A 17,683-nucleotide genomic window follows, 5' to 3' on the forward strand; every position below is an offset into this window, starting at 1 on the left:
TATTGTACAGTTACATTTCTGAGGTTGTCTCATAAAAGAAGTAGCGAACAACAAGAATCACAAACGAAAAAGGCATTTTCTATGCAAGATCATCAACACAATATTTAAACAACTAATATTTAATCTGAAAAGCACGGCTTCTATTCTGCGTATCGCAACCAGATGCGAGGAAATGTCTGTTCCCGAATGTCACGAATGCTGGGTTCACGCCATCACTTGCTCTAGTTTACTCACTGAATGTTTTTCCCTCCTCACATGAATTTTCTGCTTGAGTTCAATTACTTGAACTTGTGCGAAAGACGTAATTGAGGCAAATTCTGCACTTTCGCACACAACGATAATTCACCTCTATTCAACGCATTGACTTTGTATGTGAATTGCTTGCGCATCTACTTAATTCCACGTTTGTTGTTGAACCCAGCACAAGATTTGCTACGAATTCTCAGTCACAGCTTGAGGAATCACTTTCACGAAAGAGACAGCACAAAGCGCTAGCCCACGCTAAGCCGCGGCAGTGCTAAACATGGTTTAGATTCGCAGTATCATGAATACAGTGAATGCGATGTCTTATCTACAGTGTCACAGTGTTTTATGACGGGACTCCCTCCAGATGACGGTACTTTGATTTATTTCACTTCCTAACTCCGACAGCACACCGTTCGCTAGCATACATACGTACAGCGCAGAAATACCATGTCAAGTTTTGCAGTCGCCGGCCTCAAAAGAGGAATCCCTGCGAGGTATTATTTTTTATTTTCCCATGTAGATCCACTAGTATAATACATTGGTTAAAGCACCACACCGTACTAGTTAAACATGATGATTTTGGGAAACAGGCTGAAAATAGACGCATTATCAAGCACGTCCTGCGTCAATTTCACAAAATCTATCATTAAAGTCTGTGTGATATCGAAACTTACAATGTTTATTTTGCTAGCGCACATTGTTAGGTGTTTCTGTGAATAATTTGTGGTGTTAGTGAGACCAGCAGGGGGCGTTTAACCTGCAGTCTGTGTGGGACCTAACACCCCAGTATAGTGAAGGAGACTCTACACTGCTCTGTGAGCGTCGTCTTCTGGAGGAGGACGTCCTGACTCTCTGTGGTCAGTAAAATCCCAGGATGTCCTTCAAAAAAAGAGTTGGGGTTTAACCCCAGCATCCAGGCCAAATCTACCCACTGGCCTCTGTCCATATTATTAATTAATCAGTGCAAGTTAATACACTGAAATTTGGTTGTTTTGTTTTGGTAATCTTCAATCAAAGTCTGACTATTTCGGCATTTGCAATGGTGGTCCTTCTCTGTTAATGTCAGTTTGATGGCTTCAGCCACTATATTAACCACACCCCTTTTACGTTTTGTTTGCTACTAGGGAATGATATGCAAACAGAAAGTCCCGCCCCCTACCCAATATTCCGCTTCAGTTGGAAGTACACCAATATAAAAGTCACAGCAACTTTCGACTCACACGGACTTTAAAGATGGAAACTGGTCCAGTTGTTTGTGCATGATTTGAAATGTGATGTAGTGTATGTGATGTGAATGCATTATTACTTCATTATGTGTTTGTGTGTGTTGTATCCAGTGCTACGGACTGCTTTGAAATCACTGGTTTGCATCTTGTTTTCTATTTAAATAACTCGCCGTCTTGTCATCCTACAGTAATTTTCCTATCCTTTTCTATACGGAGAACCCGAATATACTGATTCATAACTTTGTGCTTTCATGTTAAATCAAACGAACACACGAACAGACAAACAGATTAAATGATAAATCACAACAGCTAGGCCAAAGTATGTTCAATTCACATTTGGTGGTACATTCAAACTAATATTCTCTCCCCTTTTTACGAACGCTGCCCATGTTGTCCTAATAAAACACGAAAGATTCAAGCAGCTTTAAATCGATGTTTCCAATGGAAGTCCAAAAAACGTGGTGATGGTAAATAAGAATATTAAAAAAATTAAATGAGGGCTCCGTTCTTTGTACCTTGCTTAAACAATCTAAGATGATTTGGCAGACTCTGGATTTTTAATCTTGATAACTGATCTCTGGCGAATTTGGTTCTTCAAACAAGTTTGTGAATCAGATTAAAGTGTCTGGATAAACTGATCTGAGATCACTGCATGTGTTATGAAGGACAGATCTTCCTAAAGCAGGAATACAGCTATTCTCTCAAAAAAATCTACGTTAGCCATTTAGCAACGAAGCTAAAGTCACTGGGCAGACAGAAGCCCTCTCCATGTCTGTTCTGAAGTGGATTTGAATGAATCAGATTTGATGCACAAATGAAGTGAGTAAACTCAAAATTTACATCTATTTATGCGTGAATAACGCAATTTATCCACGTGTACCGTGTCTCGTGTAACACAGCATAAGAAGTTATCAGCATTCAGTACATACTTTCAGTATTACCTTTGCTTGGAAAGAACCAATCTAATCCTGTTTATATGAAATAAGCCTGCCCCCGAGCAGGTTTGAGCTATGGTTTGAGAAACAATCCTGGATCACGTCAAATGGTCAATAACCAAATCCAGCTAATTGAGTAATCTACGTACAAAGAACGGACCCCTAGGAAGGGAAAGTTATATTTAAATTATCTACAAACAAACTTCTGCACTGCTTCAAGAATCCATTGTGTTCTTGCTAATTTGCTTGCCAAATTTGAGATCTCGTGAGAAACGTTTTACACTCACAAAGCTTTCAATTTCCCTTAAAAACTTTTCATTCACTAAACTTTTATAATGGAGATGATATGATTTATAGAAGCAGGAGGACAAACTATATTAGTGCAAAACATTTCTTTGTGAGAAAACTCATTTTGAGAGGAAACCGTGACAAGTTGCTGGCGCTTTGGGTTTTAGAAAAGCGCATTATAAATAAAATGTATAATTATTATTACTATTATTAAGTTTATGTCAAGATATTTTGGTTAATTAATTAACACTGCGTTTCTCAAAGAAATATACCAATCATTCTGATTGTATGTGTGTCCTCCTAGAAAACTATTGCATCAATGGGGAGGGATTATGAGAGAATGCAACTGTTGTGCAACAGAATAATTCTTGAGGGAATGTAATACATTTGTGAGAGAGTGGAATACATTTCTGAAAGAACTTTTATAAAGCAATGCAAAGTTTCTCAAACAATTTTATACTTTGCATTACTTACCACTCCCATAAGAAAATATCCTTACAAATTATATAATAGCCGTACTTTTAATTAGAGAATGCTCAATTTGGTGGGGAAGCACAACAGATTCACAAGCAGGTGCAAAGTTCATCCAGGGAACACAATGTTATTGCAAATAAACACTAAATCACCGAAATATAATTTTCCCCATCATCTTATTTTTTTCATCACCACATCCCATTAGAAGCTCTGTAGATTCCTGCCCTCCACACTGACAAAAACAAAGACCCCCTTCACCCTCTTGATTAATAAATTAACACAAAGTACTCTATTATACATGTCAAGGATAAAAAGTCTCGTCCTCCTTTGATTTAGTAAACAATTAACACACCTTTTTTACACATTCTATGCGACAAAGGTAAGCTCACAAATGAACGACTCTACACTACCTGACGAAAATCTTGTTGTTGATCCCAGTTGTAAGAGCAACAAATAATAACTTGACTTCTAGTTGATCATTTGGAAAAGTAGCAGAAGGTAGATTTGAATCATCTGTTGAACTGCATCTTAATAATCATAAATACTGCAGAAGACCTATTGGAACTTGCATGGACCCAAGATTCTCATAGAAATCAGTCAAGTTTGGTCAAGGAAAAATCATGGTTTGGGGTTACATTCAGTATGAGGGCATGTGAGAGATCTGCAGAGGGGATGGCAACATCAACAGCCTGAGGTATCAAGACATCTGTGCCGCCCATTATATTACAAACCACAGGAGAGGGCAAATTCTTTAGCAGGATAGCTCTCCTTGTCATACTTCAGCCTTCACATCAAAGTTCCTGAAAGCTAAGGTCAAGGTGCTCCAGGATTGGCCAGCCCATTTTCCAGACATGAACATTATTGAGCATGTCTGGGGTAGGATGAAGGAGGAGGCACTGAAGATGAATCCAAAGAATCTTGATGAACTCTGGGAGTCCTGATACCAAAAGATCAACTAGAAGTCAAGTTATTATTTGTTAATTGTCCTAATACTTGGATGGGCGACAAGACTTTTGATAGATAGTGTATATCCATAATGAGGGTAGAACGATGCTTACGGTGAAATTAAATGGAGCGTTGCTATTAAAATGGACATTGATCAGTTAAGACTAAAAGGCACTAGTTGACTTGGTTTCACTACCTTGCTGTCGAATAAAGCCTCAAAATACTGAACCAAACCTCAACGCCGAAGAAAAAAAAAAAACAGACAGCAAGAGACGCCGGCGAAGTTTCAGTAGACAGATCTCACATCTTCGCTCATGTAAACACACATGATGCCAAAAAAAAAAAAACACATACAAAAAGGACGTGGACGCACTTTGAATCACCTATGGCTTCATAAAGTGTGTGAGAGGGCAAGTGTGATGGAAAACGGTCTGGTCTCCTCACAGAGGAAAATAAATGGTCCTTCTGGGCCACCGAGGCTCAGAAGCATGTCCATAGTGTTAAGAACAGAAAAAAAGATAGCAGGAGGAGGGCAGAGGGCAGCATGCAGATTCCCGAAAAGAGACGGTAGAGGAGGGGAGAAAAACACTTAAAGCTCCAGCAGGAGTCCTGGAGGACAGAAACTCTCCAGCCGCAGCGCTTTGATGTCCATTGCTCTTGTCCACTGCTGAAGGAAGTTGTGTTTCAGAGGCGTTTCTGGAGGTGGAATGAGGTTTACTTGAGATGGTTTGGTAACTCTGGGCTCTCTTTCTTGATGACGGGTAAGGGATGAGCCTCTGTGTTGAACACCCAGTGGTCGAAGGGCAAATGGTCGTCGTCTGAGAACAGCAGATAGAGATATCTGAAAAAGAGAAGAAAAACAAGTAAAGACAATTAATTTAGAGGGGAATTGCTTCCAAGACATTTCTGGTATGGACCCGTTTCATATTTGCATGTTTCTCAGTAGTGGAAGTCCTCATAGTTGGGTAAACCTACAGCACAGTGAATGGGAGAGTACATCAAATATTTTTTTTAACAATCCTATTTACTGAAACAATAAAAGAATGTCAGAGGTAAATATAGAATATATATATATATATATATATTTACTATGACCTTTTATGTGAAGCTGCTTTGACACAATCTACATTGTAAAAGCGCTATACAAATAAAGGTTAATTGAATTGAGAATATAGCATATGCAACAACTTTTTAACAAGATGGAAATGATGACCACTTGGAAATTCTGAGTTTTTAAAGTTATTAGGTATGAGTTTGAGTAAGATATTAATATTTGTTTTATTGTGAAGGTCTGATAACATTTCCTATAACAAAGTAATTTTTCTTATAACAAAATTATTTTCATTGCCATTTGTGGTTGTAGTAGTAGCAGTAGTAGTTGTTGTTGTTGTTTTGTTATTATTTTTCCAATAAAAACATTCTTATTGTTGTCTTAATATTACAAAGTTATGTTTCTTATAACAAAATAATTTTGATTGCCATTTGTAGTAGTAATAGTTTTGTTATTATTATTTTTTTATTTTTCCAATAAAAAAATTCTTATTGGTGTCTAAATATAACACAGTTAATTTTCTTATGACGAAATTATGTTTATTGTTATTCATAGTAGTAGTAGTAGTGGTAGCTGTTGTTATTATATATTTTTTTTATTATTTTTCCAATCAAATCAAATCGTATTGTCTTCTAAATATAACAAAGTTATTTTTCGAATAACGAAATTATTTTTATTGCCATTTATAGTAGTAGTAGTGGTAGTAGAAGTACTAGTAGTTGTTGTTATTATATATATATATATATATATTTTTTTTTTTTTTTTTTCAACTAAATAAATACTTAATGTATAATGTATTTGACTAAATATAATACAGTTATTTTTCTTATAACAAAATTATTTTCATTGTCATTTATAATAATAATAATAATAATAATAATAATAATAATAATAATAATACTAATAATAATAATAATAATAATAATATTAGTAGCTGTTGTTGTTATATTTTTTAGGTTTTTTTCAATTAAATACATTCTTATTGTCGTCTTAATATAACAAAGTTATTTTTCATATAAAAAATAGTTTCATTGCCATTAATAATAATAATAATAATAATAATAATAATAATAATAATAATAATAATAATAATAATAATATTAATAATAATAATAATAGTAGTAGTAGTAGTTGTTGTTCTATTTTTTGTTATTATCCAATTAAATAAATCCTTATTGTCATCTAAATATAGCTTAATATAAGTTTTTTTTATTATAACTAAATTATTTTCATTGCAGTTTACTGTTATTTTTATTATTTTATAATTATTTATCTGATGGAAAAATAAAAACAAAAAATATATAATCTTGTTGTCTAAATATAAACATATTCTGACAACAAAATGTTGGGTAAAACAAGATATTGCTTACAGATATATGACAATAGTAATATAATCACATCACATAAATTAGTTATACATATTAGAAATACATATTTCAAAAGACGATGGTTGAATTAGTTCATCATTCAATTGTACAGCAAAAATGTTGAGCTAATAGTCACATGCCATAGTTTATTAAAACCATAAACATCACTAATTATGTCCTTTAATGCTAAACGGCCCAAATAAATCTACCTCTTAAAATCTGACTGCTTAATTCGCAAACAAAACATGGACATCCCCCAAGTGCTGATGAAGTAAAATATTCTCAGCCAAATGAAACACTGCCAAGACGACAACAACAACAACAATGTAAATAAGAAATGAAGATCGCTAACTGCAACAATTCCAAACACTTTCCTCCTCCTGGCTAAAAGAAACAACTTGCGGGCCGACAGCCAAAGCTAAAGGACATTGTTTCACAAGTGAAGGCCATAATTCAAAAACCAGCAGCCAATAACAAGAAAAAAAAACATCAGGCTAGAAGCCACATCTTTATTTGGAAGGCAGGGTGACATTTGTTAAAAATTACAGTCTATAAAGTTTAGCTGAAGACGCCAATGCTGACGCTTGTTTCCTGATGAAGCTGCGACCTTCATAATACACTTTCTAACCCTCCTTTCCTCTCAGAACAGACATGCATTGGCTGGAGATTTGCTGATGAAAGGCTCTGCTCTCCGCTGGCCCTGTGTAAATAGAAGCTGTTGACCTCAGGCCTCCAGAGTTAAAGCTAAATCATGCGCGTCCACTGGATGAAGCGCTCCTGGAGGCTAAAACCACACCTGGCTTGCTACGGTGATCTCCAGACCTTCAGTTTTAAAGCTCTGTCAGTAGGAGGTGAAGGCCACTTATAAATGAGGCTAATGAGCTGATATGCTCCTCCACAATTTAAGCACTTAAAGAAATGTACTCTGAATGTCATGTATACGTGCTTTAGATCAGTGTGCGGATTGTACATTGACGATAGAGTTTGTGTAGTACATGCTTCAGTGAATCAAATTCAAGTATCCCACAAAACCCTGAAAACTTGAAAACTAAGAAATTAAATGTAACGTAAAGTAAAGTTTTAGAGTTTTGTGGGATATTGAGTGTATTCTGATCTACAGTATTCTCTGATTGGCTATTTCAAATTCTCTGATTAGCTATTATAATCTATACAAACTATACTATCTAGTTTGACTTTACTTTTAGGCTATGGAGAAACAAACACCTACTTTATGAGAAAAGATTCTTGTGAACACTTACGATGTCTATCGGTGCCGTAGATCTGCCAGTTTCTTGCATAGATTGACACGCTTATTCACAATGGTATGAACCGTTATAGGGGTGGTTAATTGTATATTTATATTAACTACAAGGGCTGGAGGATATGGCAAAAATGCAATCTCGATAATTATTTTCCATATTAAACGATAAGTTGTTAATGCTTCCAGGTTTAAAAGGGTACCCCAACAATAACTGAAGCTGCAAATATAACAAGTCCATTAAGTTGCTTAACATTTTCGGTCGATACATTTTCAGCGGCCGAAAATTTGGTACATCTCTAATATCAGCTGACTTTAAGATTCCCATTATCTGCTTTGTGATTGGCTCTTAGATCACTCTAGAGATCCAGAGCTTATCATTGTTTTTAACACAAATTTTATCGTGATACGATATAATATCGTTTATCAGCTCAGCCCTAATAACTACTACTTTAATTATAAACATTATTATTTATAATACAGATCAGAGCAAAATATTTCTTAGTATTAAAGAGCTGACCCCCTCAAACATCTTATTGTGATGTTCTTCAGAGGGGATAAATCGTTTATTAGGGGGATTATACCTTTTATACCATATACCTTTTATCACATGTAGTTAGGTAAAGTAAGGTAAGGTAAGGTAACATGTATTTTCCCATTTAGGGAAATTTGTTGTGGGCAAAAGCTCAAGACAGTTTTCCCTAACTGGGACAATAAGTTTACCTTATCTTACCTAACTACACATAATAAAAGATTTATTTTCTATGTTAAAGGGAGTTTTTGGTCGTAACCATCTCCAAAATCGATGCGTGAAATTTCCACTTTATAAACTTCCAAATATTCTGCCAAACATACCAACAAGTCTCCAAAATGTTAGCATAACTGCGGATGCAACAAAGCAAGCCATTATCATATATTGGGAATGTATGTATATTCAAGAATATTGGAAAGAAATACAGGAGGCTCTTGAACATATATTTGAAAGAGATATACCTCTAGAAATTAGGTTGTTATATTTTGGCTGTGTAGATCCAGATACAGTAACGGCAGACAATAAATACCTGATGCGCGCTCTCATGGCTGCCAGTAAAAAAAGTAATATCAGGCAAATGGCTACAGCAAGAGCTACCAAGCCTAAATAATTGGATAGATGCAACTATTGAGATCTATACAATGGAAAAAAATCACTTCTGTGGTCAACTTAAAGAAGGATATATTCCTGGGAAAATGGAGGAAATGGGATGAATATATTTTAGTTTAGAAGACCTGATTTTGTTGTTGTAAACTAATAGAAAATGCTCAACTGATAGATAAATATATGCTAATGTGTATATATGTATATGGTTATATATATATTCATATTGTGTGTTATGCCCACGTGTATAATGAAGATGGTCATTTGAGATTAATCTGGAAGGAATTATATTAGGACATGTGTTCTCACCATACAGTAAACACAGCTTTAAGTTTAAATTTTTTTTTCTTTATGCTATTTTTGATTCTATAATTTAACAAAATTTGAGTATAGTTAGTACACCTGACAATAATGTACATGAATTGAATATCACTTAAGGTCACATATTGAAATTCAAATGCACCTTGAAATGTATGATTGTATTCAAGTGAGTGTTCACAATAAAACAACAACAAAAAAAAACTGTTTCTATTTCTGCAACGTCACAGCAGAACTTCATATACAGGCACTACTATTGCAATTAGCACCTCGGGTACAGATTATGTGCTTTATTCAGTGTCAAATACTACAAATTTCTCCAGCCTCCGGTGCCTAGACTGCAGCTCTGCACAGGAAGTTTGAAAAATGGTCGTGCCCAATTGAGCCTGTTTTTTTTCCTTCACTTTCGTCAATTGGTGAAGTTTTTTCCTCGCTACTGTCGTCACTGGTTTGCTTGGTTTGGGACTTATGGAGCTTAGCATCGATGGATTTGTTTGGACTTTCAGCAGTGAAAATTAAACCACACTGAACTAAACTGAACTGTGAAACTCTGAAAACTGGACTGACACGGATTCAAGTTGAGTTTTCAATTTCAAGCTTTGACACAATCTACAAAATCTGTAAAAGTGCTAGAAAAATCAAGATGAATTGAATTAAATTTATGTGAGTTTATGTGACTTTAAATACTATTTTATGTGACATTTATTGTTGTACTAATAAATACAGCAGCAGATATTTCACCCCAGATCTTCAAAATAAAATCCGTAGTGGTGTTAGTGAGACCAGCAGGGGGCGCTCAATTTGCGGTCTGTGTGGGTCCTAACGCTCCAGTACATTAATAGAGACTCTATACTGCTCAGTAAGCGCTGACTTTCGGATGACACGTTAAACCAAGGTCCTGACTCTCTGTGGTTGTTAAAAATCCCAGGTAGTCCTTCGAAAAAGAGTAGGGGTTTAACCCCGGCATCCTGGCCAAATCTGCCCACTGGCCTCTGTCCATCATGACGTCCTAACCAACCATCCCCATATCATAATTGGCTTCATCACACTGTCTCCTCTTCACCAATCAGCTGGTGTGTGATGTCTGGCACAATATGGCTGCCATCGCATCATCCAGGTGGATGCTTAATATTCATCATGAATGCTTATTATTATTCCTAGTAGACGGTTTGAAAACGAAAATCTGAACTGTGACTCAGGGCAAATCAAAAACAACTGACACTCCTATTAATAATGTTAAGGTGGTTTAATATGTATTAATTGGATTAAAAGCCTTTTTTTTCATTGGAAGTGCAGTGGTATTTAAATATTTCTGGCATTTGGTCTTAACAGCCAAATAGCTTGGCGCTGGAATCTTGTCGCGTCATGTGTTAGGACACAGTGTGAGTTAACAAAACATAATGACACATCCAAAACCTCAAGGTTGTTGGTTTGATTCCAACCAATAACTAATAAATGCTTTGCAAGTTGCTTTGGATAAAAGTGTCTGTCAAATGAATAAATGCAGAAAGCAGGCCTTAGGTCACAGCGGTTAGGGAATGACATGAGGATGAGTAAATGACCAAATTCTCATGTATTGTGTGAACTCTGGCTTCAGTGGTGGAGCATGTGAAGCACAGCAGATGTAGTGGGCTGAAGAAGTGAGTCATGCCCACAAACACACTTGAGAGCATTTCTCTGAACCAGAAACTGCGATCCCTCAGCCCGCCAGACAGTCTGCCTCAGAAGAACAATCATTACTTAATACGCACTTACAGTGCAAAAGTGGCAAACGCTAGCCAGGAGCAACAGCAGTATAAGAAACGGCCAGAATAAGAGAGAAGAGAAAGCTGAAAACAGGCTTTTCTGGATGCGCTCTCTCATAGAATCGGCAAGTCTTTTTTTGTGTGTGCGCTCAATTGTGTGCGCAGCTGCTCCTTCTGGCCAAAGGGCAAGCACTCCTCCAGAGTATTAAAGACAGGAGAAAATGGAGAGCCAATGTCAGCTGATGCAGGATGAGACTCAGAAAGTGATATCCTTTTTAAACCGCAAATCAAACTGAAGAGCTGGAAAAGATACGCTAAAATAAAAAACAGGATACAGAAGTGCACTGTGACCTCGCTGACATCTCAAATCTCTTTCTTTGGTGACACTTTAGTTTAGGTCACAATTCATGCTATTAACTACTGACTTCTATTACTAAAATATTAACTGTTCATTAGTAGTTATAGAGTATGATCTTATTCTGCATCCCTAATCCAAAACCTAAACCTAACTTCTTCCTTACAAACTATTAATAAACAGCTAAATAGCAGTTTATTAGGCTAGTAGTGTTAGTTAATGGTTTATTAAAACATGAATTGGGACCTAAACAAAAGAGTTAGCCTTTCTTTGTTTATTGGTAACACTTTACAATAAGGTTGTATTAGTTAATGTCAATTAATGCATTTACCAACATGAACAAACAATAAACAATACATTCATTACAGCAGTGATCCCCAACCTTTTTATCACCTCGGACTGGTCAATTATTATACACAAATTGTACTAAGCTATTGTACCCGTTTATATCTAAAAAGTTCATATCAATAAATTTTCTCTTTGAACCACCAGGCGGCAGTCTTTGTACTTTTATTTCGGAGTGCAGATTGCATAAGTTTTATTAAAATATATTTTTGACATATACATATACATACATATATATATACATACATATATATATACATACATATATATATATATATATATATATATATATATATATATATATATATATATATATATATATATATATATATATATATATATATATATATATATATATATATAGTTAAAAATATATATTTACTATTTTCCCAAGTGTATATAACTACTACTGTAAAAAAAAAAATATCAGCATTCGGTGCACACTTTCAGTATTATCTTTGCTTGACTTGACCCGATCTAATCCTGTTTATATGAAATGAGCCTGCTCCCTAGCAGGTTTGAGCTACCAGAACTGTTGCTATGACAACAACTATCGGATGAGTTTTGAAGAACGAAACAATCCCGGCTCATTTCAAGTCGTCAATAACCAAATCCAGCTGACTGAATAATCCATGTACGAAGAACAGACCCCAGGTGGATGCTGCACACTGGTGGTGGATGACGAGATTCCCCCCCAAAAATGTAATTTAGTTGTATCTCATCCAAATATAGTTCTATTCTAACTTACATACATCAATGGAAAGCTTATTTATATAACTTTGAGGCTTATATATATATATATATATATATATATATATATATATATATATATATATATATATATATATATATATATATATATATTAAAAAAAGACCAGGTACAGGGTAAAAAGTAATTAAAAACACACACATACATTCACTTACTCTTCACGTTATACGAATATAAATATATGTTGTGCTGTGTGTCAATGGAACATTATTTTGACATTTATTTGAGATTATAAAGTAGACCTTTGCATTTAATATGATATGCATTCTATACATATATAATTGCTATGTTTTTTTATTATGTTATATTCATGATAATTAAGCTTATTTCTTGCAAAATTAATAGTACTCTAATACAAAATACTTCATAGAATAACTTTGTATTATTAAAATCAGAATGTGTGCTGTACTTTAAGAGTCCTGAATCACACAAAGTCGATTACTGTAATTTGATACTGTAATAATGCAAAAATAGAATGCATTATATTAATGACAATCTAACGAGAATCATCAATCAGAATAACGAGGAGGAAACGTAAAACTAATGAGAATTGGAAGCAGTGATTACAATGCTCCTCATAAAATAAAGTTAAATCTTAACGACCTTCATCTTCTTTATGCAAAAGAGAGGTGAAATATGATCAACTTGTAAAAGCATCCTTGGATCCCAGAGCACTGAGATTGAGTCCTCGAAATTAGATCAGCCAGTCAATTAGATCACAGTTTTTCAGAAACCTCTTCCCACTTTGGTATGCAGTACATATCAAATGTTTATGAATGATCTATGGACTGAAACTCACTTGTGTTTCTGCAATGACTGACTAAAAGAGAGCTTGTTCACTTGCAATGTAATGAATGAAGCCATTTCTCTGTTGAGCGAAAAAATAGTCACTGTCAAGGTTGACTGAGACACAAGACGGTGATGGCTGAAATTCATTCACAATTATTCTTATCATGCAACATCCGTCATCAATGACACAGATGAATAAAAAAAATAGGTCACACTTTACAATAATGTTTCATTAGTTAATAATAAGAATAATTCCTTACATGGAAGGGCATCTGCGGTGTAAAACATATGCTGGATAAGTTGGTGGTTCATTCCGCTGTGGTGACCCCTGATTAATAAAGGGACTAAGCCGAAAAAAAAAAAAAAGAATTATTCCTTACATTTATATAGTGTTTTTCTGGACACTCAAGCCACTTTACAAATTTTTTGGGGGAATCTCCTCATCCACCACCAGTGTGCAGCATCCACCTGGATGATGCGATGGCAGACATATTGCGCCAGGCTGCACATTTTTAACGACCACAGAGAGTCAGGACCTCAGTTTAACACAATGACTGTATAAAATATGGATGACGCGACAGCGCCTTTTCCCATTGAACATTTTGAAGGCAAAACACCTTGTGACGGGAAACAAAGTGTCGCAAAACACTGCTGAAATTGGAGCCTGGGCATGCGCAGAAGGACTGCCTGAGGGAGCCAGAGGAGGAGCTGCGGAACCAATCTCCAACCAAATGCTTGTACGTCAAATTAACCACGCCCCCCGAACTTCTCACTTGACCGCCGGTATCTACACTATAACAAAGGCTCTCTAATATAAATATAAGCACTTACATTTAAAACAAGCCTTTTTGCACTACATACTGTACTTTATCTGCACAACACTGATTTGCTAAATGCCCTTAATATCATTGTATGTTTACAAATTTTTATTCCTTATGTATATTTTTAGACTACATTTTATGTACAATTGTATATATTGTAAATGTAAATTTTCTTTTCCTTAAACTCTACTTTTTATATTAATATTATATGTTGGGCATCTAGGGTCTGAGAGTAACGTAATTTCGATTCTCTATATGTTCTGTACATCTGGCTGAATTGACAATAAAGCTGACTTTGACTTTTGACTTTGACTTAAAAACACGTGATAATATACGATTTAAAAAGTGTGTGGTGTAAGCTGTTATAATTTAATAAGAACAATACATGTTGGACTGCAGAAATAAATTATCTTTCATACACTCTGTCCTGAAATAAATGGGTTCTTCGTATTTGTTATCTTTCACAGGGGTAGAAATAACACTTGTAAAATACGAACAATAACATATATACAACACATACATGTTTAGAAAGGTTTTTATTTTTAATTAGCAATCAACAGGACCCAAAATATAGCCTACACACCAAAGATAACGATTTACCATGCGGGAAAAATCATGCGTTTAAAAGATAAACAAAGCAAGATGTCTAAATATCAACGGGATATTTACACATCTCAACCCTGCACTATTTAAAATGATCCTCATCAATTTGTACAATAATACATCAACTCATGTCTATCAGCTGCTGAACATCGCTTCTATATTGTTTTTTATTTTTTGCCTCCGTTTTCATTTGGTTTATTCCATGCCTTCAGTATATCTGGCAAAGAGGAATTTACATTCATTTTAATGTTTATTAGGAGTTTTCAAATAAAAAGCCAACAGTAAATGGTGTATATAAATGATATATAACATTTACAGCTCTATTTGTTATTTAAGATTCTGTTTCTAGAACATTAATATTGTAGCAAATTCAGTAGATGAACTCAATAACATACCGAAACTCAAAATCCAGACGCCCTTTAAATCAAGTTCGAATAACCTTACAGGAGATCAATGTAGGTGTCGCATAACATTAGTTTTGTCTTCCTAATTATTATTTCAAACCCATAAAGAGAATTAGTGCTAGATAGCGATCACCTGTATTTTACCTGTCATGGCTAGGTTAGGCGTGCAGCAAACTAATAAAGCTCTGACCTCACCGAATAAAGGAAGTATTGTTTACTGCTGAACTCCTTTTATCATGGTAAAATAACACCGAAAACAAATAATAATACTTCAATCTCCATCCGAAAGCTCCGACGGTCAGCTTTGAGAAACTGTCAATCAGAACTGTCAAGCACAATGACACGCCCAGCATGCTCTTTACAAAAATGAAGATCTGCACCTATATCAGCACGATAACCAGTGCCTTAATTGACCAGAACCATCTTTCGGGACATTTTATTGCAAGTGTAATCATTTTTTTTATTTGGGACTTAAGTCTCATTCATTAATAAAGAGGAGGCGGGCTTTCTGATTTGTACTGCAGCCAGCCCCCAGGGGGCTGAGACCTTCACTCAAAAGCAGGCGTGTGGCACACTTGGTTTAACATCTCATCCGAACGACGGCACTCACTGAGCAGTATAGAGTCCTAATCAATATACACTGGGGTGTTAGGAGTCAGAGCGCAGGTTGAGCGCCCCCTGCTGGTCTCACTAACACCACCTCCAGCAGCAACGCAGCTTTCCCATGTCGTCTCTCATCCAGGTACTGACCAGGCGTAACCCTGCTTAGCTTCAGTATTAACTTCTGGCCTATCTAAAGGGATAATCCTGCCAACTGATGATCAACCGTAAAAATTTAAACTTTTACCTCTTCCCAACGGGGAAAAACACCAACAATCCAACTAGCTTTGCAATCAAAAAATGTCATTATAATGAGAGTCAATGGCACAAAAACAGCCACCAACATAAAGAAAGGGTCAATTTGAACAGTACACAAGGGTTCATATCTACTGTAAGCACTAGTGTACTCACTTGAGCGTTTCAGCCAGGTAGAAGCTCTGCTGCACGTCATCATGGTTTGGAGTGTTGCTGTAAACGTCTCGTACTCCACTGTAACCTCCCTCCACCCTGCAGTGCTTCTCCAGAGCCTGAAACACACGGAAATGCACTCGTCAGCATCAACACAGGAAAACAATGCTGCTCACTGGCAGTCACAACAAACACAACACATAGTCTATATGAGCAATTCTGGCCCTCGAGGTCCAGTTTCTTGCAGAGTTTATCTTCCTGTAGTCTTAAGTAATTCTGAAGAGCTTGATGGTGTTATGTTGGGTTCACACCAAACGTGAAATTAAGCATACGCTTGACTAAGTTACATACAAAGTCAATGTAAACGCTCAACTAGAGGCAAATTCCTATCGGGTAGTGCAAATGATGCAGAATGTTTACATTTGTTTACATCTCACAAACATTCAAAGAGAGTTGGACTTGTGATAGAAAAGGTCGTAGGTTTAAGTGAATAATCAGAGCTCTCACCACCCTCGGCTGAGAATTCGTCCCTTAAGCAAGGCACCAATCCCCCAACTGCTTTTCGTGCACCGCACCAATGGCTGCCCACTGCTCCAGGTGTGTGTGTGTGTGTTCACTGCTGTGTGTGTGCTTGGATGAGTTAAACGCAGAGCACAAATTCTGCTTAGCCACATGTCACAACTTTCCTTTCCATTCCCTTGTGAAATTTAAAGGGATAGGTCAACCAAAAAATGACATTACTGTCATCATTTACCCACCCTTCACTTCTTTAAAACCTATTTGAGTTTCATTGTTTTGTTGACCACAAAAGAAGATATTTTGAAAAATGTTGGCACTAGCTAGTCACTATGGAATTCAATGGGTGCCCGCAGCCAGCATTCTTCAAAATATCTTCTTTTGTGTTTAAAAAAAAATAAAGAAACATAAAGAAACTTTGGGCAAACTGTCCCTTTAACATGATGTACAGCAGACATCAAAATCTTCTTAGATTAGCCTCTTCTTTAAACTGTATACACTATAAAATACTTGATGCGTTTCAAATTAGCCACTTTTCATGCTAAAACCCCCATCTAACACTTTATGTAATGGTGATGAAACCGGAGCCTCTAATGGGGCAGCAATTTGTGCTCTATTTGTGAAAAGCGCCACAATAATCAAACCGATCGGCGTTTGTGGTGGTGCTAAAAATGCAGCAAATGAGTTTTAAGATAATGAAGATCTGACAAAGAGCAAAGAATCGAGAGTGTTGAGCCAGCAGATTTTACGAGAGGAGAGAGGAATAGCGAGAGGAAGAGATGTGATGTATGGCCTGAAGGGATAGACACATCACAATGGCAATCTCAAGTCATTATGATACAATTACAAGGCTGTGAGATCCTGGCGGTCTCCATTGTCTCTAATCCTGCTGTGCTGAAGTGCGGAGAGCATCTGAGGCCAGGGATAAAGTCTCGCCGTGACTCACAGTCTGGCCTACATCCACACACTAATGCGCTGACGTGTTTACCAGTCACATACTGGTTTACGTTATGCAATAGGCAGGAGTGGGAGATAAAAATCAATATGCTGATTTCTCACGGTATTTCTGGCTGTGAGATTTTAGA

The 17,683-nt window shown here is 36.0% G+C and overlaps 1 protein-coding gene across 1 annotated transcript in view; it reads right to left on the bottom strand.

The window, feature by feature from the left end:
* Positions 1-6: 6 nt before the first annotated feature.
* The window catches only part of LOC130220229 (mannosyl-oligosaccharide 1,2-alpha-mannosidase IA-like), a 44,971-nt gene continuing 27,294 nt past the window's right edge, over positions 7-17,683 (bottom strand). Inside the window, exons 5-6 of the mRNA XM_056452604.1 lie at positions 16,086-16,201; positions 7-4,955 (exon numbers count right to left, since the gene is read on the bottom strand). Of these exons, the coding sequence (XP_056308579.1) occupies positions 4,829-4,955; positions 16,086-16,201 (243 nt within the window). The 3' untranslated portion in view covers positions 7-4,828. The remainder of the gene's footprint in view (positions 4,956-16,085; positions 16,202-17,683) is intronic.

Source organism: Danio aesculapii, unplaced genomic scaffold (genome assembly GCF_903798145.1).
Source record: "Danio aesculapii unplaced genomic scaffold, fDanAes4.1, whole genome shotgun sequence".
Classification (NCBI taxonomy): domain Eukaryota; kingdom Metazoa; phylum Chordata; class Actinopteri; order Cypriniformes; family Danionidae; genus Danio; species Danio aesculapii.